The following is a 17,947-nucleotide window of genomic DNA, read 5'->3' on the forward strand; positions in this document are numbered from 1 at the left end:
GATAGATAGATAGATAGATAGATAGATAGATAGATAGATAGATAGATATAGATATAGCTTTCTCCAGAGTCAAAGAACATCACAACCCTCATGATGAACTGCCTCCCCTAAGCAAGTTTCTCTTGTTGAGCTCCAAGTGAGGCCTATTAAGGGGCAGGGAAGATTTTCAAATTCCCTAGGCCTATTAAGGGGCAGGGAAGATTTTCAAATTCCCTTACCATTACAACCAGTTCCACTGATGATTTTCTATAGCTTTGGGGATGTAACTGTCAGTAAGGCAAGTTAAGAAGATAACATTTGCACCTTATAGCAGATTGAGACTTCCAACAGATACTTAGGTAGTGGAAGCCCATTAGCTTTGCACTCAATCTATTTGAATTTTGTAATATTTTTTAGGAGAGCATCATCCTTGTCTTTTTTTTTTGACTGACTAGTCTGTAGATTGTTTTCCTGATGACCCTCCTGCGTCTCATCTTATTCACATTTAAATACATTTTTCTTTCTCCCTTATAGTCTTGGGTTTCTATGTAGCTGTATATTTTAAAAAAATAGGCTACTCCTCCTCCTCTTCTATTAGAGCTATTCCTTTTGAACACGACATACCATTCTGTTGACATAATTTTCTCTTAAGTCCCATTTCAATAAGTCTTTAGGTTGCCTTTAACTGTTAAAAATATCATTTTGTTGCACTTTGTTCATTGTAATCTATACAGTAAAATATAATCATCTAGGCCATAAGCATCATTCCCTGTTCTCTTCTCTGACAACTTCTAATTATTTCTTATATGTTTTTTTTCTTCTTGCCAGCCAGTTTTCGTTTTTGTTTTTTCCTAGGGTTTTTTTTTTCTTTAGACACTACTGCATATCTTCTATCCCCAGGGGCAGTGATATGATTTCCTTTCACTACCTAGTACCTATATCTGCTCCTTATCATTCCATTCCTTTACCAATTATTGCCTGTTTGATATTGGGTAAGTAATTTCCCCTTTTTGGACCTCAATTTCCTCATCTGTAAAATGAGAGATCTATGCCAGATCCGCGGTGTCAAACTCAAATACTGCATCCCTGTGATCCTCATATTGACATAGAAGACCACAAGTTAACATTATCTATCTTATATTGCATTTTTTTTTAATGTGAGAGCAGTGGCCAGAGTTTGACGCCTCTCATATAGATGACCTTTTCAAATAAAGGCAGGATGACCCAATTTATTGGGTCTAAGGTAGAAGGATTTCCCCCAGGTCAAGGTTGAAATAAATGTTCTCTGAGGTCTCTTCTTCCTCTGAGATTCTGTGATACTGAGTATGGGTTTCTGTTATTTCTTCCTAAGATTCACAATCTCCCCTTTTTGTGGGCAGATCGCCATCTTTGTTCTATAGCACTAATGATGTGTGGAGTTTCCTTTCCTTGGGTTGATTCCTCTGTTTCATATTCTTTCATTCAGTCTCTTGATACTGGCTTTGTTTCCCATGGTTTCTTCAGAATAGTGTGTGTGTGTGTGTGTGTGTGTGTGTGTTTATTTTCCTGACTCCTTTGCCAAATTATTCTTTCTACACTGTCAAGGAACAGTTATACACTCTGATTATCTGGAAGAAGAGGAGAAAACTTTCCCTAAGCCCTTTTACTTTCTTCTCTGGGAGAGAAGCCAGTTATTTTTAACTTTTAAGCAGCAGTGACCTGTTGTCAGGAAGGCATGAATACCAGATAACCCAGAAGCTAGTTCTGAGGACTAGTCTGGTATCCGACTCCTTTTGTTTTTCTGCTTCATAGATCTTGAGTTAAACTGCTGGACTTTGTGGCTCTCTGCCCACATCAGAGGGGAGCCGACAGCTGCCCTGCATTAGGTAGAATAGGCAGATGTGGCCAGACTTCTTCCGCAGCAGAGATCAAATCAGACTCTGAACTACACGTAAAGCAGATTGCCCCTTGGCAGCCTTTTCTCTGGGACTGGATCTCCTCTGCTTGACCCGCTCCTCTTTCAGTTTGTTTACTTGGGGTTTTTTGATCTCTGCTTGCAGTCTTGAATATGCCCCTAGGCCTACTCATTGAGCTTATTGTTTTCCCTGGCTTTGATAAGGCTTGCATTCTGGACTTTACCCAACCACTCTTGTCCTGTTGATACTTATCAATTACCTGGAGAGTATCCAGCTCTCCCTCTCTTCTGGTCCCACTGTTGCTTTGTGCAACCTTATGGCAATCAGATGGGACACACCAACACCCGAAAACTGCTTTAGTTCTTGACTAGTCATCTTACTATGGGTTGATAATAGATGATCTTGAGAATAATTCTATTTTTACCTGCATAGCCTTGACCTCTCCTAACAGCTAAACTGCTGTTATTACCTAGGTGTTCAACACTATATAATATACATTCTCTCACATAGTAGTAAGGAACTCCCATGACAAAATATACCACCCAATCCTGTGTATGAGTCTTGACTGTTCTTGATGAATACCATTTTCATAAACGTATAACAAAGGTTTGATGAATGGATAGATGAATGAGGGAATTTCCTCTTATTTACTCCTTATGTAAATTGGTGGCTATAAAGACCACTGGTTCTGATGTCAGAAAATATGGAAGAAATCCTGCTTCTGACCCTTACTTACATGTATGACCTTGGGCAAAGCATTTAACTTTGCTAGATCTCAATTTACTCCTCTGTTAAAATGAGGAGTTTGGACTGGATGGAACCTTTAAGTTCCACCCATCTCTAAATGTATGTTACTATGGATTGTATCGAAAGAGAGAGGAACAAAATGATTTGCTTGCTAATAAAACTATTAACTTATTTTCATGATAAACAATAGGTCCAATTTAGTGATAGTCATGTTCTAAGGGAAGATATGAATTTTTTTTGTTGTTTAGCATTGTCGGTTATCTCCAACTCTTTGCAACCCCATTTGGGGTTTTCTTGGCAAGGATACACAGAATGGTTTGCCATTTTCTTCTCCAGCTAATTTTATAGATGAGGAACTGAGGTAAAAAGGTTAAGTGACTTGCCCAGGATCATGCAGCTAGTTAGTGTCTGAGGCTGGATTTGAACTCAGGTCTTCCTGATTCTAGAGTCAGCATTCTATTTGCCATGCTACCTCACTGCTCTTACAGTTTGGATAATGTCTATAAAATAGGCTTGCCAAAATTTCCTAGGGTTTAGGCAGCATTGTCAGGAGGCTGCTATTACTCCCTCCTCACATTTGAAACATAGAAATGTAGGTTATACTATAGGCCCATTCCTTACCAGAAAATGAAGTGTAAAGGGAGAATGTTCCTCAGATTTCAATGTACAATCCCTGTGGCTTCCTGGATGGCCCATCTGAAAATAGCATAACTACATTTGCAAAAGAAAATCAATGTAACTTGTACTGGGAAAGGTTCTTTGTAAGTTTAAGGCAAGAAAAGGTAAATGGGAGGTCTGAAGCACTGGTTAAGAGAATGTTATATAATGTCTAATTTAAGACTATTGTGTTGGAGTGACTAATGTGGAAATATGCTTAATATATACATATATAACCTATATCAGATTGCATGCCATCTTGGGGAGGGCTGAAGGGAGGGAGAGGAAAAAATGTGAAATTCAGAATCTTATAAAAGTGAATGTTGAGGGGTGGCCAGGTAGCACAGCGAAGTAAGAGCACCGGCCCCAGAGTCAGGATGACCTGGGATCGAACCGGGGTTCAGATACTTACCACCACACCCAGAAATAACTGGCTGTGTAACCTTGAGCAAGTACTTAACCCCAATTGCTTTTAAAAAAAAAGTGAATGTTGAAAACTAAAAATAAATAAGTAGAGAATATTGTGTTGGAAACACAATTTAGAATACTTAAAGTGGGCATGATATTCATTAAATTTCATCTGCATACTTCTGCCTTTTTAAAAGTAAGGAGGAATCACTACTTAGGGGAAAATAGAAAGATTGTTTTTGTTTTTGGAAAGTAGATGATTTGCATAATTCTCTGAGTTGCATTCATTTTACCTTTATCCTGTGTTTTTCTTGCAGTCCTGTCTCCCAGGGTATTACCGTGTAGGTGGAATACTCTTTGGAGGAATCTGTCAACCCTGTGAGTGCCACGGCCACGCTACTGAATGTGATATTCATGGTGCTTGCTTGGTAAGTCTCCTTTAATTACTGAAATTTTGACTGACTCCCTAGAGCCATTAGGATGTAGAATTGATAAGAGTGCTTATCCTGGATATGATCCCATGTTCCTTAGGCTTAAGGCTATCCCTGAACTTGTAATCTGGAAAGGAATATGTGAAACTCATTGAAGTTCTTTGATTATAACAATGACCGGATTGAAGACTTTTTTCTCCCTAAGCTTTGTTAAATGTGTTCACTGACCTTAGAGCATTAGTCCTCAGTTGAAGATTGTTTTTATTACTATCTTTGCCTTATATTTGTTGCTCTAGGGTTTTTACATTCAAACAAATTTTGTATTAAGTTTGGTAAATATTGACTTGCCTGAAGTCACTCATGCCTTTGAAGTTTTACAGCTTCCCTAGCAAAAAAATGGAATCCATTTAGAAATAAACTGGTGGTGTCTGTAATAAAGCATGTTACAGAGATTGGATCAAATAATGACTTTTATGAAGTAAAGTATTTGTAGCATGGCCAAGCTTTACCAAGCACTTCACTTATATTAGTATTTATATTAGTTCCAGACAATCTCATTAAAATAAGTGCCTCCTGCCTCTAGGTTTGTTAACTACCTCAATCAAGTGTACTCTTAATACTTTTTCCTATCACTATGCCCATACTACCCAATTTTACTCTTTAAATGCCCATGGGTCCTTAACTCTCTGAGACTCAGTTTCTTTATTTGTAAAATGAGGAGGCTGGTTTAGATGACTTCTAAACCCCTTCTAAGTCAAATTCTTATGGTATTATTCCTAGAGAGGAAGAAAGTACAGGTTATGAGCTTCTCATTTTTCAAGACATAAAGTAACCTTTAAAACTGGGGTCTCATTGAGGCATAAGGTTAAAAAAAGAATAATGAGAATTTGTAAGAAATAAGTCATATCATAGTGATTTGGTATGTTGTGTTTTATCTTCAGAGCCCATTTTCCAATTAAGGAAAGTTTTGACTGGAATGTACAGAAATAACGAAATCAGAAATACAACCCAGTCATACCAGACTCAATTTTTTTTAAATGTGATCATAACTTGTTTAGGGTTATTTGTTATTGGTTCCACAAATACATAAAATTAGGTAAAACACCATTCTATGAGACTTTTAGCTCTATAAGACCAAACTGAGCTGAGTGGGGTGAGAGCCACCCATGTAAGGAGCATGTTGAGTCTAAATCTGTAGGTTAAAGATCATGATGAGAGGGCAGGGATAGGAGCACAATTGAAGGGTGGTCTTATTCGGTCTCATGTAATCAACCTAAAGACGTCATAAAGAAATATCCTCACCTGGTGGTCAAGTTTGATTATATTAGTGACGTTACTGTGAAAAAAATATTGATTGAGATGTTATACAGAGTACAGCTATATGTCGGCCAAAAACATGAGAAAGGGTTATTTTGGGGGTTTGCAAGCTTAACCCTTTGAAAGTAGATTTTTCCCTTCCTATAGCACTAGCGTCTCCATTTTTATAATACATAATCTTTATCTTAAGCCTTGGTACTCTGGCTTCTACTTCCACCACTCTGTTGAAACTGTTGTCTCTAGTATGACCCATCAAGTATAGTTAACAGATCCAATGATATTTCATTTCAGGCCTTATCTTTGTTAACCTCATTTTACCATTTGATCCTGGATTTTTTTTCTTCATTGTCTTCAGTGATTCCACACTTTCCTAGGCCTCCTATTTCTCTAACTTCTCTTTTTCTTCTTTGCTAGTTTTTTATCCTTTTCTTCAAATATTTCCTGTATTCTGTCCTTGGTCCTGTTTTCTATCTTCTTATCCCTTCGCCATCTCTCTAATTCTCATGACTTTTGACTATCACCTCTATTCAAACCTGCGTCTACAGTCCTAATCTCTCTCTGCAGGTCCAGACTTGTGTCTCCGACTGTCCACAGGACATTTGAACCTGGATGTCCCACTACTACCTAAAACTGTGCCTAAAACTGATCTTCCAACTCACGTTTTCTGTACGTAGCACTAACACCCACCTAGTCTCCCACCTTTGTAGGAAAACATTGTATGTATTCCACCTTTTTCCCACCTTTCATAGCCAAAATTTCACCCATTTCTTCCCATAATGATTTTATTCTATTGGGATTCTACTAAATCTTATATTTGCAATACATACATGTGTCTATTATGTGTGTGTGTGAAAGGGGGAGAGAGAGAATTTGACACACTATAAAAACATGTCAAAAGTCTGTGAATGCCTTTAATCAGTGCACTTTATAACCTGTTTATGACTTAGTAGAGAGAGCTGTTGGAGGCTCTGAAGGGCTCACAATTACACAGCTAGTAAGTATCAGAGCTCCACTTTGAACTTCCTGATCCTATTTATCATTCCAGCCACTCTCTCATGCTGTCTTTCTAATTTTGAAAATAAGAGGCAAAAAACCCTTTGATCCAGCAGTACCACTGATAGATCTGTATCCCAACAATGTCAAAAAATGGGAAAGCACTTATCTGTACAAAAATATAGCAGCTCTTTTTGTGGTAGCTAAAAATTGGAAATTGAGGGGATGCCCATGGATTGGGAAATGGCTAAACAAACTGTGGGATATGGTTGCAATGGAATATTATTTTGCTATAAGAAATGACAAGCAGGATGATTTCAGAGAAACCTGGAAAGACTTACACGAAGTGATGCAAAGTGGAGTGAGCAGATGAGGTGAATGTTGTCCACAGTAAGAGCAATATTGTTCCATAAAAAGCTATGAATGACTTAGCTATTCTCAATAATGCAAAGGACTCATAATGCAGCCTCCTATCCACCTCCAGAGAAAGAACTGATACTGTTGGAATACAGACTGAAGTGTGCTGTTTTTCACTTTCTTTCATTCTTTTTTTTTATTCGAGTCTTCTTGTACAAAATGACTAATATGGAAATGTTTTATATGACTGAACATGTATAACCTATATTAGATTGCTTTCCCTCTCAGGGAAAGGGGAGAGAATGAGGAGGGATAGAATTTGGAATTTGAAACGTTTTTAAAAGGATGTTTAAGGAATTGTTTTAACATATAATTGTGCAAAAAATTTAAAAACTTATATGTGTATATAAAAATAATAGACATAAATATTAACCAGTCTTTAAGTTCTTTCAATCCAAATGATTCATAATTTAGAACAATATAAAGAACTGTGTATAGTTTGATATTTATCACTGCTTAATCCAAACCTGTTGTCCTGCTTAAAAAGAGAAGCTATACAGTCATTTGTAGGACTTTGAAGGTATCTCTGGCCTTATATACAGCAGCTCCAGTGATTGACACAGTGTCAATCAACATTTATTAAACACCTACAATGTGCTACATGCTATGCTAAGTGCTAGGGATATAAATATGAAGAAGAAAGATGGTCCCTGTCCTCAAGGAACTTACAATCTGATGTGGCAAGACAACACACAAAAGAAGCTGAAATGTTAAAGGGGTTAGGACGCTAAGGTGGTAGGCGAACCACTTCTTAAGAGTCATAAACCTTTTAATACCTGCGTATAATTATCAGCTAAGTCTTAAGAAAGCCAGGAGGCCAAGACAAAGCAGGAAAACATGCCATGCATGGGGGACAGCCAGGGAAAAAGGCACAGAGGAGAAAGGAAGAGAGAGACAGAAAGAGAAGAGAGAAAAAGAGTTGTATTTTTCACTTGGATCTTGACACCCATTATAATAACCTTAAAATCCTTTGGGGAAAGCAAAGGAAGTAATATTATTCAGTAGAAAAAGGACTCCCTCTGAAATCAAAGGGAACTTGATGGAAATCCTGTTTCTAAGGCTTACTGCCTTATTGATTTGGACCCAGTCGTTTACCTCCCCTGAGCCTCATTTCTTCATCTATAAAATGCGAAGGTTTGTCTGGATGGCCTCCAAAGTTCCTTCCGAATAGATATATGCTCCTCTAATTCTGCTCCTCTTTACTTGTACGATAGGCTTGTAAACACAACACTATGGGGGCTCAGTGTGACCAGTGTTTGCCAGGTTTCTATGGGAATCCTTCCAGAGGGACATCAGAAGACTGCCAGCCCTGTGCGTGTCCTCTTACAACTGCCTCCAACAAGTAAGTGGCTAGTTCCATAGTGAAGAGCCCTGACTGCCTCATATTGTTCCTTTCCCATGCAGCAAAATTTACTCCTATTTATTTGTTAAAAAAAATTAATCTGTCACTGAAAACTTATTACTTATCCCCAAGAAAAATGATCTGGTTTTATTTATTGGCTTTGCTATCCAAATATATGCTGAAATCTTTAGAGAAAAAATGATGTTTTATATTTAAATATTTCAAAAATTTGAGATTTTATTGGTCTGGCAATAAGTGAATCAACAAGCTTTAATTTGTGTCTACTAAGTGCCAGGGAAAGGGTATATAAAGACAAAAACGAGACAGTCCCTGCCTTTAAGAAACTGTAAGGGAAGACAACAGGTACACAATAAACATATAAATATATTCTAAATAAATATCTTCAGGAAAATTTGGCAAAAAGGCAAAATCGGGGAACGTCTCATATAGGATATGATAGAACTGTTCTTCTCATAATGCTAGGGATTCCAAGAAATAAGAATGAGGAGGGAGTGCATTCCAGATGCTGGGGACAGCTAGTGCAAAGGCACAAAAATTAATTGCATCATGGTATCCTGGTCAGGCCACTGAAAGAGTGTTTCTGAACTTATCCAGCCTGGTCTTGGCTGAAGATGAACATTCAGTCATGCTCTGTCTGTACTTGAAGCCTTTCTAGCTTCCTTAGAATGGCCAAGGCCTTAGACTCCATTGGAATAGTCTTTGAGAGGCTGTGCGTATTACCATACCACAAAGAGGAATCAGAATAGAAGTCTATGGGTGCTGTGGTACATATACATATATGTACACATGTATTTACCACAACATCCATATATGTGGGTATGTATATGTAGCTGTATATTTGTGTTTATTTATGGAGCTGCTAGAGAAGGATGGAAGGAAGGACATGGGAAAGGATGAAATTGTCTTCTTGAGTCCTTGTGCAGTGGAGAGTTCAAATCTGTCCTCAGACCTTTACTAGCCGTGTGATCCTGGACAAGTCACTTCACCCTATTTGCCTCAGTTTCCTCATCTGTAAAATAAGTTGGAAAAGGAGATGGTAAACCATTCTAGTATCTTTCCTGAGAAAATCCCAAAATGGGGTCATGAAGAATTGGAAGAGTTGGACATGACTGAAAAAAACTGAACAATAATAATGAAAATATGTTTATATACAGCGTGTCCCAAAAGTCTTGATTCAGTTTTAAGGTTTAATAACTTGATTTAATTCAATTAATAGCATAATTTAATTAAGCTTTAATAGCCTTAAACTACACTAAGTATTTTGGGAATAACCTGTATTTATGTGTAGGTGTACATGCATGCAAGATAGATAGACATAGACATGCACTCACACATAATAAGCATTGATATTTAACCTAGTCAAAAATGAAACTAATTTTCAGAAAACTACAGTGAGAGGTGGTTATTCAAATCTTGAAAGAGATCATTAATTAAACTTTTGCAAGAAACCTCCCCCCTCCCCCACCTCCTTGCCAGGTTCTGCTGTTGATCAGGTAGTAATCACATGAATATGGAAGAGGAAATTGGTCTTTAAAATGTTTAGAAATGTGATATTATCCAGAGGCAGAAAAACACCTTTTCTTCTATACTTCTTGTTAGTTTCAGCCCTACTTGCCATTTGGATGACGGAGATGAAGTTATCTGTGATCAATGCCGACTGGGATATACAGGAATGTGGTGTGAGAGGTTGGTACAATGTGGTGTTTTGTTTTGTTTTGTTTTGTTTTAACATTTTGAAGGGTTGCAATTTTCCATATTTGTTTTTTAAAAAATAAATTTATTTTCTTTTTGACATTTTCTTGAGATCTTCATGAGAGTCCCTTAAAATAATTCAAGAGCTTCTTTAATATGCTGCAAAATCAGACTTAGAAGCCATTGATGTGTTTACACATGTATATTTAAAAGACCATTGTATGGAATTCTCAGTTTACAGGTCATTTGACAAACCAAGGCTAATTGAGCAAATTAGAATTTACGTTTGTCACATCTAGGGTGCACTTTGTTATACTCTTCTTTTAAAATGTTAAATCATGAACAAAGGGTGAATTAAGTTTTTGAATGACCAAACCAAAAGAGCTGTATTTCTGTCTCTATAAATCTTCTGCAAAAGAGTAAGCTTGATTGAATAACTAGTCAAAGAATCCCTAGATTGTTGGGGAAACTCCTTGGACAATTGCACTTAGTTTGACCTTGCTCTCAATCGTTTATACAGATGTGCAGATGGTTACTATGGAAATCCAACGGTACCTGGGGAATCCTGTGTCCCATGTGATTGCAGTGGCAATGTGGATCCCCTAGAAGTTGGGCACTGTGATACAGTCACAGGAGAATGTTTGAAGTGTACTGGGAACACAGAGGGCCCTCACTGTGAGAGATGTGCTGATGGGTTCTATGGGGACGCTCTTGTTGCTAAAAATTGTCGTGGTGAGTGTATAATGAAGGAAATAGACTGTTAATTATCACACAATCTTCATGTGGCAAAACATCTTTCACGCTATAGAATAATTGTATTTGGCCCCTGTCATTGATATTTCTGCCTAGATTTCAAATTGGTTAATTCAAGACTATCAGTTTCTCCTTTCTACCTGATTTCTAATGAAATTAAAATACATAGAAAAAAATCAATTATGTATTAGGAGAGGGAAGGTTATGTATGTTATGACATTGACTTAGCATGATGCAGGATGAATGCCAAAAAAAAAAATCAGCAACAATAACAACCTCTTGGTAATAGAGGTATTAACTAGACTTAATTAAATGGATGGAATTTTATGCTATTTATGGGAGTTATCCTGTTAAACTAGGAAGCCATCCATATTAGCAGCACATTTGCAAAGCCCTTGTCAATAAATACGCACCATTTTCTTTTTTGACTTTAAAATGGTTACAGGTAGATTATTTAGGAAAATTCAGTAAAATAAGTATATTATTGGCATACTCGGGTAGCAAACTTATGATATGAAAGTCATATATATGTGCAATTTTGAAGTAAGACTGTGGTGACCAGGGCAGAGAAGGGGGGAGTGAAGCACCTCTGAATTGTAGAGATGCTATAATCCAAATTTTGTCAAAAAGGAGAAAAATAATGATGCTGTAACTGTCCTGGGAGAAATACATTTTCATTTTGTTCACATTAATGAATGTATAAGTATAAATTCATTGGGTGTATGTCCCACTGAAATATGCTGTGTGTACTTATAATGTAAAGATTTTTGTCATAGAGAAGAATAAAATAGGGGTGGCTAAGGTGGAGCAGTGAATAGAGCAATGACCCTGGAGTCAGGAGGACCTGAGTTCAGATCTGGCATCAGACACTTAACACAAAAACTAGCCGTGTGACCTTGGGCAAGTCACTTAACACCAATTGCCCTCCAAAAAGCAAAAAAAGAGAGAGAGACAGAGAGAGAAGAATGAAATGATCTTCTTGAGTCTTTGTAAAGAAGTATTTTTTTTTCTTTTTTGGGGGATACCTTAGCTTGTTCATGCCATGGAAGCAGTTCTCTTTCCAGTATTTGCCATCATGAGACTGGTGTCTGCGCCTGCAAACCAAATGTAATTGGACAACATTGTGATCAATGCTTGGTAAGAAATGTGGACAAAATGGGAATGAAATAGAGTGAAATATTTGGATTTTGTGTTTCCAGTCAACTCTTTCCGTTATTAAATGCAGGATTCTCTGTGTGTGTGGGTGGTATGTGCACATGCACACGCACATAGATGGTATTCCAAGTTAAGACTTTCGAAACACCCTGTTTATATTAAAGATTGTTTAAAACTGCACTAAAACTTTTGAAACACCCTGTATAAATTTTCTTAATAATGTTTTTGCTTTAATAATTTTTTCTTTACTTTCTTGAATAGAGTGGCTATTATGGTTTGAACACAGGACTTGGTTGCCTGCCCTGTAACTGTAGCCAGTTAGGTTCACTGTCTGAAAATTGTAGTGATGAAGGGCAGTGTCACTGTGTGCCAGGAGTTGCTGGGCAAAAATGTGACCGGTGTGCTCATGGCTTTTATGCATATCGAGATGGCAACTGCACACGTAAGTATTATGTTCTGTGAGCCTTTTTATGTATTTTCACTCTGGGCATACTTTCCAACAAACTTTTTTAAGTTTCTTTAAGAGCTAAGGAAAAATTGCTTGTGAGGAATTAGGAAAAGTAGAGGGAAAAGGTTATTAAGATTAAGCAAGCTTAATAACCCATTAAGATTAAGCAATCATAATAACTTGTTAAGGCTAAGCAATCCTAATCAGTTTATCTAACAGCTTTAATTTGTTCTTTATTTAATACTTTCAGTTTTACAAGTCAAACACAATTGCATCGACAATTGAAAAATTACAGATTTTGTAAATCTTCAGAATGAATGTCTACTTCTTGGTAGCTCAGGGTCATTTGCCCCTTCTAAAATACATCTTGTGAGGGAACAAAATGGTGTTGAAAATGACAGTGGAAATTACTTATATACCTCTTTTAAATGTTTTTAGGAACCTGTGATGATTTACTGATGTTTTATGTATCACATAAAGAGTGTTAACATAAGGACATATCCCAGTTGGCATTGAAAGCTGTAGCAGCAAGCACCCCAGCATCCCCAGGGTGGCTGCCAACACTGGTTCTTAGATCTGCTTTTCTAAAGGAAAGCAACTCAAAATGGGTTAACAATCTTGCTTTAATCAATCAAACATATCATTTACCTAGTTCAGGGGAAAAAGTCAGCACCCCAGACTTCAGACTATACAGACAGAAGTTACAAGCAGAAGTTACAAACGGACAGAGAAACAATTCAGCAAACAGGCTTCCAGCTGCCTGACCATTACATCCATACCTAGTCAGTTACCAGAGAGGGAAGCACCAGCATTTGGGTTTTCAAAGCCGGGGGCTCAACGGCTGCCCAGAGTCTTGTCTGGTCAAATCACACAACACTTCTCAAAGTGAGCCCCAAAACAAAATCTCACATCAGGGTATATATAACTTTCTCCTGGCTCAGAGAATGTCACAACCCTCTTGACCCACTGTCCTATCACACAGCACCAAGGTGTGGGCATTCCTGAAAACCAATCCTCCCTCCACAGGCTCCATGTGACCACATCCAGCCTACTGGGGACAGAGTATATTTTCAAATCAGGAAATGGTATCAGAGCCACTTAAGCCTATCAAAGGGCCTAGGGGCAGGGAAGATCTTAAATTCCCATTCCCATAACAAAAGCAAATTAATTTTTAAGAATACTATTAAATTAAGGGCATAAAGGAAATAATTAATTTTTCCTACATATTTTCACTTATATTTTAAATAATTTTTATTAGGTCTTTCACATACTTGCAGAATTAATGTTACAAAAATTGTTAGCCTTCTCTGTTTACATATGCCATCTAATTTTTGTGTATAATTAGTGAAACAAAAGGTTATTCATATTAAAAATACAGTGGGATTGATTCTCTTTCCCCTTAATCACCATAATGTTTGTTTCATATTTTTATTTTGTTGGAGTTGTGATTGTCAGTGAGTTCATTGCTCCACCAATGCAGAAATGACCCCTGCATCTCCTTTTCATCTTCTGTGATCCTTATTCATGTATTTCCCTAACTCCTCTATAGAGAATCCACTCAATGTTCTGGGGTCCTTCCTCTTTTCATACTCTTTTGATCTGAGTACCAGTGTAACCTTTTCATATTTCCAGTAGTTGTCTCTCATACTCACCACATGCCTTGTCTATCACCATTTCTTTTGGAGGGGAAGACAAGGCAATTGGGGTTAAATGATCCATCATCCTTTCCAAAAAATATTGCTGATAATATTTGTAATCACTGCATCTTACACAGAAGTCATCACTGGTAAATTCTTCTGCCTTCTCAAAACCACCATGCATCTTTCTATTGTTCTTTTAGTTTTCTCTGAATTTATTTCTTCTAAGATTTTGGTGTTAAATCTAAGATTTGGTGTTTTGGGTGTCAAAGTCATACAATATTACTAGGGAAATGCATGTGCTAAAAAAATGGACTTTTATTGTAGAGAGTAGTTTGAAATCTTGGAAAAAGAAATTTCCCAATGTTATATGGGGGGGTCATTTTAAAATAAAAGTTTGCAATTATCCTATAATATGAAAATTATGATAATGATTTCTGCTAAATAGATCATAGGATCATAGGGTTATAGCTGGAAGGGACCTCAGAAGACATAACTGATGAATTTTACAATTTTTTTGTATTATACATCTCAGGCTTTTGAAAAATTTTATCAACGTGTACTTTGTTTAGTGAAAATGAAAAACATTGATTTTAGTTGTACTGACATAACTTCAAAAAGGTAATTGTTATAATGAATAAAAGGTAATTAATTTAATTAGGTATTATTACATTTATTTTTATATATTTATATTTATTATATATAAAATATATTTATATTTATTATATATTTTAAAAGGTATTAATTTAATAGAATAATGGTTTCTAAACTTTTCCTACAAAGACAAGTGTGTCTCATTCTAGTCTTTGACTTCTTACCATATTCTGCTGATCTCATATCCATTTTTACATTATCTTTCTTCCTTCACTCATGTGTTTTTCCTCTCGTCTTTGAGCTAGTACCATCAAACATCACAAACTTTCTTTGGTTCTTTGTCTTTTCTTCAAGTCTCTAATGAATCATTGTCATATAAATCATATGAATCATTTGCCAAATAAAACTCTCTTCAATTTGTTTCAACTTTCCTACCTTCTTTCTTTCTTTTCTTGTCCTCATTACATCCTTCCCAATGAGCATCTCTCTGGCCTTGAGGACTGACTCAAGCATGTCTTACACAGGACCCTTTGAGAGGAGAGAAAGTCTGTTATATTGTTCCATTTTAAGAAACCACCATACAATTGCTATATTGTTGAGATTATTCAATTAAGTAAAATTGGTTTTAACTTTGGTTTTCATTTTTTCATTTTCATTAAATGGCTACCTCTCCAAATCTTCACTCAGGGAAAAAAATCATTTTTTTCTTATTGCAGCTTGTGATTGTGCTCATACTCATAATACCTGTGATCCAGAATCTGGAGAATGTATCTGCCCTCCTCATACTCAAGGATCAAAGTGTGAAAATTGTGAGGATGAGTATTGGGGACATGATCCTGAGCTAGGATGCAAGGTATCTAGTGATGGTTAGAGCCGTCAAAATTGCAAGGAAAAATTAATAAATGTACATTTCAAAATTGTGCATCCCACCTGATGCCATGATGATTATATGCCATTAAAGCCTGCCCTTTCTTAATCTCAAAGTGGGTTTACTTTGGAAGCCTTTACCATTGCTTAGATTCATTTATTTGCTTATTTACTAATCAAATTAAGTATTAAAAGGTCTTAAAATATTTCTAAGGTATACTTATTTTTAAGTCGATTTAACTTTCAGGAATCAAATCAGAAGGAAGAAAATAAACCACCCACAACCAATTCATTCTGTCTTTATATTTTGGCAAGATCTTATTGTGGACATCGAGGCTACCGTGCTGCCCTACTCCCAGAGAATTTTGTTTATAATTGATTCTAAATCTCATATGATATTTATGAACATCTATCATGATTAATGGCAGATAGGGGAAAAAATGAATGGCATACTGGACTTGGAGTCAGGAAGACCTGAATTCAAATGTGACCCCAGACACTTACTAGCTGTGTGATCCTGGGCAAATCATTTGACCTTCTTTGCCTCAATTTCCTCATCTGTAAAATTATCTGGAGAAGGATATACTTTAGTATCTTTTCCAAGAATGGAGTCACAAAGAGTCAGATATGACTGAAACAACTGAATAACAACAAATCATGACTGATACTATAAAATGAATAGTTCAGTTTCTTTTAGAGATGGTAAGAAATCGGAGTTCACAATATGAAGGTTCCATATTTTAATTCCCTTTTAGATGTAATTATGTGATGAACCTATTCTTTCGAGTGAAAAGTGAAGTAAATGGCTTCATTTTGAAGACATTTGCTCCTATGTGATATTAAATTCTTACCTAATTTGCTTCCCAGAAATAATGAAATGGCATCTTGCTGAGGTCTATATATTTGTAGGATATAATTATCCTTAAAATTCTGACAGTTAAGCTTACTCCACTTTGAAGACAAAGGAAAGTGAAGGTCAGTTGCATAAGCTCTAAGATAATTCTTTAGTCAATCAAGCAATCAACCAGCAATTCTATTTCCATTATTTTAACACTAAAATTGCTTCTGTTGCAGATTAATCACAATGTTAGGGAAATGTGACTGTGTCCAGAAGAATCACAAATGTCTAAGACTAGTGCAAGGATTTTTTTTTTTTTACATAGAATGCAAAGTGATGCCATGGGAGGATAAGGTTTTTCCTCTAATGCTAATAATACATTATGAGACCTCAAAAACAACAGCAACAAGATAAGCTCCATAAAACAATTAATTTTGTTTCCTTTAGGCTTGCAATTGCAGTAGCATAGGATCAACCAATCGTCAGTGTGATTTGTCAACTGGCCAATGCCCCTGCAGACAGGAATATGGAGGCCAAAGCTGCAGTGAGTGTGCCGCAGGTTTCCGAGACTACCCAGATTGTGTCTCCTGTGACTGTGAAATAAGTGGTACAAAAAGAGACACATGTGATGAGAACCAAGGTATTTGTAGTTGTGAAGAAGAAACAGGCACCTGTTTTTGCAAGGTATCCTCTATAAACAAATTGCTTTTCCTTTCCCTTATTCTATTTTTATATTCCTTCCTCTTCCCCCTTTTCAAATCAACTGCATACTTTGAAACTTTTCCCTCAGGGGCAGCTCATTTTAGAAGAGTCAGCAGTAACTGGGTCCTATTTAATGGAAATGTTGAGTCCTCTATAACTTAAACTCAGTGGGCACTTTGACTGAACAATGGCTGTCTTCTTTAAATGGGATTGTGATGCTTTATAACAATAGTCAAAGTTGACAGTACCAGTCTGAACAACACAAACTGACTTCTCATTAGTTCCATTTGGCTGAGTAACTAATCTGTTGTGAGTACAAAAGAATAAAATAGATTACCCAGAATGCCAAGAAGATTTGTGGTTGAATAATGCTTATGTGATTAAATTGCATTACATGTGCTGGCCTAGAACTGAAGAAAATTTACAGATATTTTGTATTTGATTAGAAAAATAGAAAAGCAGTATCATATTAGCTAACTATTTCTACCTGTTTTGTACAGTAGGGATACTTTTAAAAAAAATCAGTTTGAAATAATATTTTATTTGTAATAAAATTCTACTTTTCCCTAGGTGATTAAAATAAAATGCCAAAGCTAATTTTGCTTTTTTAAAAATTAAATAGTACCTGTTAATTCCTAAAATACATTAATTCTCATCATTTTAAAATGTACTCTAAATTCAAGCCACAGTGGACGTCAGCTGTCTCCCAACCTTTATGTTTCATCTGCCATCTTTGTACCTTCACAGAAACCGTTCCCTGTACCTTGAATGTACTGTTTCCTGTCTCTGCCTCTCAATGCTTGGCTTCCTTCATGGTACAGTTTTGGTACCACCAAATGTCTAGATTCTCCTAGATGTTAGAGATCTCTCCAGCTTCAGATTTCCTTTTATTTACTTGTTGAGGTACCTGTTCTGTCCCCTGTGTAAGTCTATCAGTTCCTTGAGGGAATGGAATATATATCTCATTTTTGCTTTTGTACACTCCACACTTTCTACAAGAATCTTGTATGGAGAGGACATGATAAATATTTGTTGTATTGAATTTAATACTTTG

The 17,947-nt window shown here is 36.4% G+C and overlaps 1 protein-coding gene across 1 annotated transcript in view; it reads left to right on the forward strand.

The window, feature by feature from the left end:
• Window positions 1–17,947, forward strand: part of LAMA1 (laminin subunit alpha 1) — a 200,534-nt gene that overhangs the window by 91,491 nt on the left and 91,096 nt on the right. The window contains exons 16-23 of the mRNA XM_069099665.1: window positions 4,004–4,114; window positions 8,059–8,186; window positions 9,807–9,893; window positions 10,420–10,631; window positions 11,683–11,789; window positions 12,069–12,249; window positions 15,203–15,339; window positions 16,639–16,875. Coding sequence (XP_068955766.1) covers window positions 4,004–4,114; window positions 8,059–8,186; window positions 9,807–9,893; window positions 10,420–10,631; window positions 11,683–11,789; window positions 12,069–12,249; window positions 15,203–15,339; window positions 16,639–16,875 — 1,200 coding nt within the window. The remainder of the gene's footprint in view (window positions 1–4,003; window positions 4,115–8,058; window positions 8,187–9,806; window positions 9,894–10,419; window positions 10,632–11,682; window positions 11,790–12,068; window positions 12,250–15,202; window positions 15,340–16,638; window positions 16,876–17,947) is intronic.

This window comes from Petaurus breviceps, unplaced genomic scaffold (assembly GCF_028583685.1).
Source record: "Petaurus breviceps papuanus isolate PSGF00001 unplaced genomic scaffold, PetGlider_PUasm1.0 38, whole genome shotgun sequence".
In the NCBI taxonomy this organism is placed as follows: Eukaryota; Metazoa; Chordata; class Mammalia; order Diprotodontia; family Petauridae; genus Petaurus; species Petaurus breviceps.